Raw genomic sequence first — 12,144 nt, 5'->3', positions numbered from 1 at the left:
AAACTGAATGTCTACATTTATAGACGAATGCACACATTATTATGAATATTAAGCTATTTAAGGTCCAATAAATAAAAATGAAGGCATTCCAATTTAACAATGTCGAGGCATACACATACGTGTATATATATATATATATATATATATATATATATATATATATATATATATATATATAGCTTAGCACTGGTGCCTCACAGCTACTGAGATCCAGGTTCAGTTAGGGCCTGGGGTGTCTGTCTGTGTGGAGTTTGCATATTGTTTGCATGTGCCTGTCTGTGTGGGTTTTTTCTGGGTGCTCTGGATTCCTCCCACTTCCTAAAGACAGGCTGCCTAGGTTGATTGGCTACTCTAACAAATGCCCTGTAGTTGTGTGTGTGTGTGTGTGCGTGTGTGTGTGTGTGTGTGTGTGTGGTATTTGCCAACCTGTCTGACCAGCGTGGTGAGATCTGGCTAACGATTGCCTCTGGGGAGGCCTCATCCTACGGTGGATTGATGAAGGCTGATGGATGTATACAGATAGATACCATCTCATTGCAAGTCCTAGGATGTGACAGAAAACAGGTTAGTTTCACGTCCAGTTGTTTGAAAAGCGTGCATTTTACATGAAGCAGAACTGATCAATAATGATAGGAATATGTCGGTGTGGTTAATCAATGTCCCCAGCTCACCACAAAGCTAAACTCCCATTGTGTGCACATCCACTTTGTGCCTCTGAGCCAGACTCGCACTGCCCACGCCGGCGGCACTACATTTCCCAGCATCCCGTCTGCCTGTTGTCACGCAGCTGGACGACTGTAGTCTGTCTGGGTTGAGGGAGCTGCTTTGAATGTTTGGAGGTGGGGATTTCGGTTTAGTCTAGGGCTGTGTGTGATGGCAGGAGGAGCTCCGTGGAAGAGAAAGAGAAGCAGAAAGGCGAACTAAGAGCAGGATCGGGCTGGAGCTGTAACTCCGGGACACAGAAAACTAGCGCTTACGCTGCAGAAGAAAAAGGGGTTCCGTCAAACGCAACAGAAAGAGGCAACGCAAGCAGCGAAGGACAGGGACACGCATTGAAATCGCAATTTAAAAAGGAGAAGAAGAAGAAGAAGAAAAAGCCAACAACCAAGGACAGAGGTGAGAACCTTGAAATATTCCATCCAAACACTACGAGAGCATACAAATCACATACAAAGGGGCTCCGTTTCTGATGAACGCCACCTACATGGACGCATCGGACATAGAGCTACAATGTAATTCTAGTTTTGAAAGGGACGTAAAGCGCATGCAGATGAAAGGTGTCCTGATGCAAAATACAAAGGGGTGAGGTTTGCCAGACAACGAAAAAAGCCTTTTTTCCCCTCATTTTTTTATTACCAAATCCAAACTATGCATATATATAAAATAGTGAACACATGCTAAAGTAGTGCTATCCTCTAATATGTGTTATTATTATGCATTTTGCCATTAAAAACAATGTAACCAAAACGATCATGTAGCCAATCCACTCATGTCAATATCCAAACGTGTTATAATATAGGCGCTATACATTACCGACTGGATGACCAGGCGACCTGAAAGACATGTTGTTGCAATTTGCTGTTTTTTTGTGTGTGCATCTATTCATTATGATGAAGAAGTGGGAGCACATCAGGGGAAGGCGAGATGTGTAGGCGGAGGAAGGGGGTCTCTCTCTCTCTCTCTCTCTCTCTCTCTCTCTCTCTCTCTCTCTGTCCCGAAGCAGGACGGATGTCAGTGATTTGAGATTTCAAGGCACATAGGGAGGAAGAGGGATCCTGTGGGGGCAGAGAGGGGGCGAAAGCAAAGCCAAGCAGACCTTTTCTCATCTGCCAGTGTGTGAGGGCTGAATAATCCTGCCACACTTTGGCACACGGCGGAGAGAAGTCACCGGGTGTCCCCGGCAAAACGTGTCTTTTGATGGGTTGTTTCGGTTTTTGACACAATGCATTTAGTCTGCTGTTGTTTCTGTCCTCTAGGTGGATTTCTGCCTCCGTGCTAATGGAAAACCTCTCCTTGTAACATGAGTCTGACAGAAACCTGCAGCGTGCGGAAGATGGCACAGCGGTGAGGGCGCAGATGTCATTGGAAAGCAGTGCCAGCATTTCACCAACTGCACCATTTAACGCAGCCACACCACCTTCTCTGTAACATCATGCCAACGGCGCATCGAATGCATGGCTTCGTTGCAGTGGTGACACCCACAGCACCCAAATAGTGCAAGCAACAACTGGTGCATTATTTCTGCATCCAGCGGTTAAGCCAATACAGATTTTCCAGATGTGCAGTATTTTGGGTCAAACAGTTTGGAGTAAAACCGAACTTTAAAGTTGTGTATCCTTCCACGATTTTTCCAGATGTTGCTTGTTTTTTTCTGGAAAGACGTGCATTTGTAGGTGATTTCCAGAAATATATATGGGATTGATGAAACCATAAGAGAAAAACGAAGAATAAAAAAAAAAAAAACAGTGCCCAACAGATGGCACAAACAGCACTTTAAGAGAATCTGACCCTCTGACACATCCACTATAAGGAAACTGCAATGCACTTTAATGCTGTTATCCCATTCGCCCAAAGGGAAGCTAAACTCATTTTGGTATAAATAAGCACCCAGGCAAGCGAGAGGCCAGCAATAATCAACCTTGAACACATCTGTGGAGCCATTGTGGGAGGGAGATCAAAATGCATGCCTGAAATAGAGACCGACTGCTTCGGTTTACAGTGCTGAAGATGAAGAGAGCCATATGAGGAATCGCTGGGACAGCAGGTTTCACAATGGCACAAACCAGTTTGCTGCAGGGGAAGAGGTTTTACTGCAGGGAGTGGGTCTTCCACAAGCTCCAGCACTGCCTCCAGGAGAAAACGAACAGCATCCTCAGTGTTAACAGCACTCCCAACAAACAGGCCAGTGTAGCAAATCCGGTGAGCAATGCCAGCAAAGGAGCTGCCTGGGGAGTGTTGCTGGTGGGGGGTCCGGGCAGTGGGAAGACAGCCCTGTGCACCGAGCTGCTGTGGCCCAGCTCGCCTCAGGGAGTGCACAGGGGGCTGCACAGGCAAGGGCTGGCCTTCCACTTCTGCCGGGCCGACGACTCGGACACCCTCTGTGTGAGCGGCTTCGTCAGGGCCCTGGTGGCTCAGATCTGCCACAGCGGACTGGTCCAGGGATATGAGGACAAAGTTAGAGATCCTGCCGTTCAGAGTGCTTTGCAACCTGGCGAGTGTGAAAGGAACCCTGCTGAGGCTTTCAAAAGGTATTTTTACACTTCACTTTATGGCCTGCCAACTCCTCCATGCTCCAATTAACGGTTCTGTGTTTTCAGTTTGTGTGTGTGTGTCAAACTTAACATTCAAGCCAACAGCTGATCGTTTTTGATCTTTAAATGAGGAGAAATATTCCCAATACAATATTTAAAAAATATTTATAAGAGCTTTCAGGATTCATTATTATATAGCAAAGTAAATATTAAATTGTTAGCCCATGCTCTTGTAAGTCTCCCTATTTTAAAGGTTGTTTGCACGTTATGTAAATGTTAGCAGCTCCATCATTTGAATTCCTTAATACAGCAAGTTTTTGAAGCAGGATCATGTAGTCTGCCCTATATGGAATAGCCTAGACCTAGCATTGTACATGAGTGCTTCAGTGTCAGACCATCTGGTGTTGCCAAATGCATCATCACTAAGGTAAACCTTTTGAAATGATTGCTTCAAAGTCATTCTGATGTTGAAAGCATGTTTAAAAAGACTGTTTAGTGTTCTGGAAATAGTTTACATACAGGTTTTAGGAACAGTTTGTGTCTTGCCCATTGAAGAAATGCTAGTCTGTATTTTTGTATACAAAATAAGAAAGTAGTAACATGTACATTATATATGTGTATATTGCTCTGGCTATGTGGCTTCATTTGTGACCTAGTAAAGTGTTTGTTAAAGGCAGGGGCGGTGTGTAGTGTAGAACAGAAACATTGTTCTGTGCATTAATTTTGGTTTCACACTTTTATTTGAATAGTGTGGGGTGACTCTGTTACGTTGTTAAATGCTTATCAGATGATAAGTCCCTTTAAGAAAAAAAAAATACTAATCGGTAATCTAATCGAAATGAGTGCTTTAATGAACAATCTTTTGTCTCTTGGTGTGTTTGAGTGTATTCATTTGTGAAAACTGTTCTGGAAATAATCCACTAGGTTCTATAAATGGTCTCTTGCATTTGTAACATTGTCATGACATCTGCTTTATGCTATTTGCAGTATATATAACATATTATACATCCGTAGAAATGTGCAATTATGTGTCTTGACAACATGTGCCCAGTACCACAGAAGGGAATGTAGATCTAGAGACTGTGTACTGTTCTCTGCAGACTATAAATTACTCTTTGTGGGAAATTTTTGGGGGTCAATGAGGAGAGGCATTCCTCTGAAAATAATATAGACACTGAACCTAGAAAATGATCAACCGGAGAAGGCAAAATTAAAAGCTACAGTCAAACACGAGCAACTAAGATTGGCTACAAGATAGATTGCATAATTCTGCTCAAACCACTGGTTGTACAGGAGTAGATGACACTGGTTCATTTATTCGACTTTCTGCAGATTGGTCTCATCAAGCTACGGGGAAGGGAAGTGAAAAGGTCATGCATATCCTTGCTATCTTCCCACAGGAAACTCAAGCAATAGCAGATGTTGACCACTATGGCTTAACTGAGATTTTAGGCCAAAAAAAAAAAATCTAAACGGGAGCATAATTTGAACTGTTGGTGACAGGATGGCAGTCAGATCTGATGGGAATTAATTATCTGGAGGAATCCCAGCCTTTGGCCAGACAGTAAGAGAATATGATCCATTTAATGCAGCGTCAGGGAGGGATGGGATGTGGCATAAGCCGGCAGAACATTTTCCCTATTGTACAATCTTCGTTTTAAAGAGGATTTAAACTCGCATTGAAACACAAAGTAGAAAGCAGTTACATTTTACCTCTCTAAAAACTATTCATACACAAGACACTGTTTATTCATAAGTGCCTTTACAACCAATAATTTATTCTGTATTTTTGGGCATGCATGATAATGGATGCCTATTTAGAGATGCAATCCTTTATTTACACTGGTATTGAAATGCTTTGTTTTTGGTAAACGGTTGTATTTTGACTTTCATACCAAGCACATTCTTGCATGCTTGTCCAACCCCAGTATTTCTTGTTTCAAGTATATAGCTCTATAACCTGAGCTGAACCCTGTTGGCTTATAAATTATTTGCAGTTCATGTAGGACAGCTACACTGACTTTTAAGATGGGAAGCCAAGTAGAATCTAATTGTATTTCCTTATCTTCTATAATCTTATTTCCCCCCCATAACTGCTCCCTAGAAGTGAATTCAGTCGAGCTTTGTAATGACCAGATGGCTTCTGTTTGTATTGTTTGATCACATTTCATACTGGTCTCAATTGCCTTTCTTGAATAATACCAGGATTTCTGTGCTATTTTTAAGTTATTTAGGTTACCACACTATAGTTTTTGTATGTTTCAGTGACTATGAATAACAGCCAACTATCATATAGCTCCGCTTTAAAATATTATGACTACCAACAGGGTGGAATTAATTCACCTTGAATGTCTTGGTCTTGTGAGGTGAAATTATTACACCGCAACCCCCCTTCTGATCCAGCATGCCATCTTTTTTGTATCAACAGCAATCGCATAAAAATGTGTGTATTACCCTGGTTATATGGGTGCATAAATAGCTGCTGGTACTGAGATTTGCTGAGTGCTACTTTTTCAATCCCGTCTTGCATCCGATGATAGGTTTAAGGAGGTCTGTTGTCTTTATCTTCTGCACTTAGAGCAGATATTGAGACTGGGTGTGTAAACCGAATGCGTACTCAGTATATAAGGACGTGTATAATGGACTGTTTTAAAATCAGGACATTTTGTAGCAATTCGGTCTCTGAAACAGCTGATTGACTAATGCAGTTTAAACAATTTGACATTTTATCAAATTTAGCGACGCATAACAACGAAGTACACGCATTACGCAGGTCATGTTTGCAGAGTCATAGATCATAATTAAATGTCTTAGTGGGAAGATCTCAATCAATATATTGTTTTGTTCATAAAAACAGGTCCTTCTAGTTCTGTATAGCTAGAAAAAATGCTCTTGTGGTATGCTTGTTTTCTTTTTGTTGCTATTGCTTGTGGGAGCCATCGGAGAGGAGAGGCTCAAAGGACATAAATACAGGATCAAAAGTTCCCCGCAGCCTTCATCTGGTGCACAGCTGCGGAAGATTCGGCAAGGATTAGGCCACTTTTTAACTGATGCTGCTGCTGCGACTTGCACAAGACGAGGAAGAACAACAGTATCCCAAGAAAGCTTAATGATTCAGCATTACAGAGCAGATTTATATTGACTGAGGCTAAGGTTATTTTGCTAAGATATTACAATCATTGGATTTCTATTCCCTTTTTTTCGTTCATTACATTATGGCTAATTAAAAATAAAAAGAGAATTACAGTGGTGCTGGTACTGAACACTCTAGAACTTGTTTAACGTGGAAAGAAAATGAAAGACCAGGAAATTGAGGAGGTATCTGGTAGTGAAGAATTTGTCCAGCAAAATGACACAATAAAGTTGAGATCCTTAGGTGTAGTGTTTTAAGGAATCCTATGGTACTCGTACCCCAATCTCCTGCAGGATTTTGGGTTTGTCATCCGGATCCTGCTTTAATCCTGATCGTATACATCTCTGAATATTCTCTGGGTCTTTGGCCCCTTAGGTCCCTGCAGCATTATATATGTTTGAATAACTACGGCAGCTCCGAATTGGGTGATTACAAACAGGAGAAAATTGCTTTTCTAAATTAAATGTTTGGTTTAAACAGAGTTTTCTAGTCCAGAAGATATAGGTTCTGCCTTCTATGGATGTGGCTTCGGACTGTGGATTTGATAATGCATGCTCCACTTATGAGAGAGAGCAGTGTTCTGCTTGGGAACTCTTACCAAAACATTGATTTGTTTCAGTTCAAATACTTTAAACCTTCATAATTTTTGTAGCACTGTTAAGCTTCAAAGGTTTGCTCGCAAGCCTGGGATTCAATGGTAGTTCTAAAGCATTACATTTGGTATTTATCTTGTGTTTATTGCAGTAGACATTCTTAAACCCATAGAAACAACAGCTCATTTTAAGACACCTGCCTGTTTTAGACGTTTTTCCATTTAGTAGATACCCTTAATGACAATAACTGGCTATTAAGCATATACAATTAAAAGGTGAAATGTATTTTGTTGTTTAACCACACTGGTGTAATTGTTTTTTCTGGCAGTTATCGGCAACATGCAGTTTCAAAATTATTCTACAGCTACAACGTGACTGTTCTTCAAGATATTTTTATTTCATATCCTTTATGAACACATTTATTGACATTAGGCATTCACTTATTAACATTCCTTAAAAATGCATCTCTCATGATCAGCTCATCTCACAATTTGATTTATCAAATAAGTATACTGGATTACTGGAACACCAGCTTTCCAGACAGCAGTTTATGTATAAGATAGCAGTTTATATAAGGGCTAAAAAGCATGTCTGATGATGAAAAGAGAAAATGTTGCAAATGAAAACTGTATTTTAGAAATGCTGTCACAACACGATGACACAAATCTGTCAAACAATCCAAGCAAAGATTTTATGTAATACTTTGATAATAAGTTTTGAAATAATTCGTTTTTTGTTGTGCTAGACTTATGCTAGTCTGGCATGCCTGTTCTAAATGTGTCATGCTCTGACAATACTTACACAAACACCTCTGATTTACAGTAAAATGAGGTTGCACATCTATAAAGAAAATGTCTTCAGTTCATCTTTGCATATTTTTTAAAATAGTTGCCTGATATCTGTGATATTTTATTATAATGATTAAAAAATAACTAAAATCAGTGATCTTATAATGGACTTCAAGGAAACACAATGGTCAATATTTACTGTAATCAGTTACCTACACAGTTTTGAAATGTTGACCGTGTCTTAGCCCAACTTAAACACTCTGCTCATGTAAAATATACAGAAAACATTAAACCAATACATAACTTGTATGCTATTCTTCTCAGTTCATATTTAAGTATTCATGCATGGCTTTTGTCTCCATCCAAGTATAAATGCAGCCATGTTTCATAGCAATTAAAGTACTTCACAGTATTTCAACAAAATGAAAAGCCTTAGGGGGAACTAGAAATCAGGAATGAACAACTCTGAGTTCTATATCTCAAGTCCCTGATATGGCCTTTCAGTAGTTCTTTGTTTTTAAAGTAAAATGCTTTTTGTTATGATGATGCCTTAAGTTAGTCAAACCCTTAATAAATTATAGTACATAATTGGTGTATGCGACAGGGAGTTGTTTTTGGCCTCTACCACTGTCTGCAGTAACCTAATATTCTATGTTTCTAAAATACATTTTACAACGCGTCAATGTCCTTGTTGTACACTATTCGGCAAAATAATATTGCTCTATATTACTTCTGCTGTGGTTGTGTATTGGTAGAGATGTGAAATGTGGGTCAAATAGCTTCATGCTTGGGAAGATCTTGATAAAACAGTACAGTTAACATGAAATGCTTTTCTGCCAGTAGCAGCATGTGAATCTTGAGATAACATAATATTTTGAGTAAAAGAACCCCACATTTTCACTAAATGTTCCATAACATGGATTTGAGCACTCTTTTGTTCAACGCTAACAATGTGGTTGATATAAAACTCCTTTTCATCGCCATGTCGCCAACATTTTCAGTGTGATATACAAAGGTATGTTGTATGCAATTTTGGGCAAAGATAAAGCTATGCCTTTTAACTTATCGCTTCATAATTTTTGTTCTGCAGTTTTTTGTTTGCTTGCTTGTTGGCTTTAGAAATTACAATCCATTGCAAAACCTTTCAACGTTTAATCCCATAGATTAAACCCATAGAGTGTGCAGGTTTTATCAGTGAAGTCAGCCTTCACTACTCGCTTAACACTTTTTCAGAAAATATGTATTTCCAGTACTTTATAGGCAAAGCCATATGACCGGAAGTTTAGTTTTCTGAGTTCTATTATTTTTCAAATAAACATTCGAATTATGAAATCTCTTGACAAGTCTAATGTATACAGAGAATTGTTATAAATTTTTCAACTATCTAAGCAGTACAGTCCAAGAATTAATAGACCCTACTTACTGAAATGCCAAAGGCTCTTCATAAGATGAAATTGTTATATTTTAAATGTCTGAACTTTTAGAAAACTTAAAACGATATCAAATACAATTACACAGAATGGACTGAATCATTTATATATCCAATCCTTCTATTACCCCAGTATCAATCCATCTTCAGTAGTAGATTATATATTCACCTTAAGTGGTAGATGAAAAAAGTTGCTTCATTTCAAGACTCTGTAATGAAAGGTGGCGACGCTGATCTGGCAAAGTGAATACTATTTTTAACATTTTTAATAACATGTTTTCAATCTCAAAATGGGATTATTGCATTGTATATTCCGAAGCAGTTGCTCATAATTCACCACGGCCTACCAAGTAAGGATACAGCAATTCATTTTATATTAACCTCTAATGGGTTGAAACCTTTCCACTAGGAGGGAATTCAAAGTGAATACACTTTCTGAAAATCTTCTCCTCCACACTGTGAACCCTACCTAAGAAAGTGTAGAAGATTACATTGTATCTAGAAAATTAGCCCCCTATGTCTTCCCTGTTACTTTTTCATCTAAATTGTATGACACAATGCATTTAAAGCACTTGCCATTTTTCCAAACCTAAAAACATATCTCGTCCATCACAAAATTATGGCAAGCTTCAACACACACAATGCTCAGTCTGTCCTATTGTACATCATTGCTTCTAAAGTGTGCTATTTTTGTCCTTCAGGAAATTGCAGTCAACAATGTTAAAGACCATTCAAAAACACAATGGTATACATTTTGACAGTAGTCTTCTATACATAAAATATGCCCAATTAAAAAGCACAAAAGTAATGAACCTCTGCATTTGTTACCTGCTGTTGTATGTATTGGGAGAATGGTGTTATACTGGCCCTTAGTCTATATTTTCTACTATTTACATTTTAGGCAAGGTGCCCATCCCATAAACTTCATTCTCTACAATGTAGCACATGGGCATTTTGCCTAGGGATAAGAATCAAGCCATCTTTTATTGAACATCACAGCAGAACACAATTTGCACTGCGCCCAGCAGTGAGAGATGTCAAATGCTATCCAACAGATGGTTTGTGGGCTTGACACATTTGCCACTTTTATATATATATTTTTTGCAGTGTGTGGCTAATTGAGGTTTTTAAATAATTCATGATGCTGCAGAAAAACATGCATACTTTTTAAAAGGTCGATTTCATTTTAGACCAGTCTCTAAAATATTGAATTGGTATTGGTACACAGGTTGAAAGTTAATCATTCTCCGTTGTAGGGAGAAATTGTGCTGTATGGTTACAAACAATACAGTGCCCTTGTAAAGATTTTATTAGCTTTTTTCCTCCTTCCAGTAATTCTATATTCTCAATAACTGATAATACAAAATATTAATGTCTGCTTTTCACACATTTGCTAGGCAGTTAGATGACAGATATAATAGACTAGCAGAGGAGATACTGCAATTGTTAGCACTATTGGACACATACAGTAGATAGATGTGTTAATCTTAAGAGTTGCTTTGAGCAAGGATATGAAGACAGAGAGCTTCAGAGACCTGGCAGTTAGAATAATCTTTTAAAGGGAGGAATGAACACTGCAGCAGTAAACTGTGTATACATTTGATAAGTCCACTGGGGTTGTTTATACAGTTGTCAGACCCTGTCCTCTCTCACCTCTGTCATTCCACTGTTTGTTCAAATATTACTCCCAAAGAACCAAATAGATGCATCCCTGAGTACCTAAACGACTTGTGCATAGGATTCCCTGGAAAACAACTCTGGGGGAAAATAGATTTGACTAGATTGAACTGAAGTCTCAGTCTGTCCCAGAAGGTTATACTCAAGGGTGAACTCGAGACGCTGCAGAGAACTGTAGGCCTGCAGTCTTGCCAAGAAACACTTTCTAAGCTACATGTTACGCTTGTGTCATCAGCTCCACACGAAGAAGACACCGCTTCAACTTTAGTCCACCTGAGTGCAGCCGGGCTCCTTATTGCAAACCTTCTCAATTCATTCCGAAAATCTAACCTGCTCTATTGCTTTTGACTAAATGGGCTTTGAGTGCAGTTGGCTTTCAAAGGAAGAATGCCTCTGTGTTTATAAAACAAGCACACTTGGCTGTCAAACTACATTTAGTTGTTAAAATGTGCTGCATTATTGCTCACGCTGTTGTAGCAGTAAGGAGGAACATCGGTAAAAAATAATTTATGCTTTGGGTACTAGGTCAATCTTGGCCCTTGCTGGCACGATGGCTTGGGTAGCTCAGCAATCGAATCATGTAGTGATTGAGTGCATGGGCTGTGGCATTGGGAGAACAATCCCACCTGGTTCATATTGAAAGCACTGAAGTTTTTTGTTTAGCAAGACTGCAAATAAATAAATACATGAATAAATAATCAAACTTAAAAGTGCAGAAATAGATACAAAGGACTAGGTCATATTATCGGCAAATTGTGTTGATTTCATGGCCTTGTAATCTCTGTTGCTCTCTGTTTCTCTTGTATTAGTCCTGCTTAGACCCATGGCATTTTAACCATGATCCAAAGGAAGGTACTGTAAAATTATTCCCAAATTAAATTACGTCAGTTTTTTTGGCTTTGTCACAGTGCTTTTATTTTGCACTGCGTTGGTGGGCTATATGGCACACTGGCGTAAGGAGCTTTAAGTGATGGGTTTTAATTAATAGCACACCATCACTTTATGGTTTCTCAACAGCTTAACATAATGAGTCACCAATCACATCTACACTCGTTATTAATAACACTTTTCATGTGCCACATTGACAAGGACATCTCAGGTGGAATTCCTATCAATAGAATAGTTCCACTTTAAGAGTGGCCATTCAAAAGACAGTAATGCCTTTTTGATGTAACTATTAGTTACTAGTTGTGTTTTAATATATGAAGAATATGCTCAGATTTTCAGTTAACCGTTTATTACATACATAATCAAAATGTAGATGTTTTCTAGT

The 12,144-nt window shown here is 39.0% G+C and overlaps 1 protein-coding gene across 1 annotated transcript in view; it reads left to right on the top strand.

The window, feature by feature from the left end:
* Window positions 1-818: 818 nt before the first annotated feature.
* Window positions 819-12,144, top strand: part of ankrd50 (ankyrin repeat domain 50) — a 33,015-nt gene continuing 21,689 nt past the window's right edge. The window contains exons 1-2 of the mRNA XM_066719846.1: window positions 819-1,116; window positions 1,977-3,248. Coding sequence (XP_066575943.1) covers window positions 2,773-3,248 — 476 coding nt within the window. The 5' untranslated portion in view covers window positions 819-1,116; window positions 1,977-2,772. The remainder of the gene's footprint in view (window positions 1,117-1,976; window positions 3,249-12,144) is intronic.

Source organism: Amia ocellicauda, chromosome 13, assembly GCF_036373705.1.
Source record: "Amia ocellicauda isolate fAmiCal2 chromosome 13, fAmiCal2.hap1, whole genome shotgun sequence".
Lineage (NCBI taxonomy): Eukaryota > Metazoa > Chordata > Actinopteri > Amiiformes > Amiidae > Amia > Amia ocellicauda.
The sequence above is the reverse complement of the archived record's forward strand: the minus strand, read 5'-3'. Positions and strand labels throughout refer to the sequence as shown.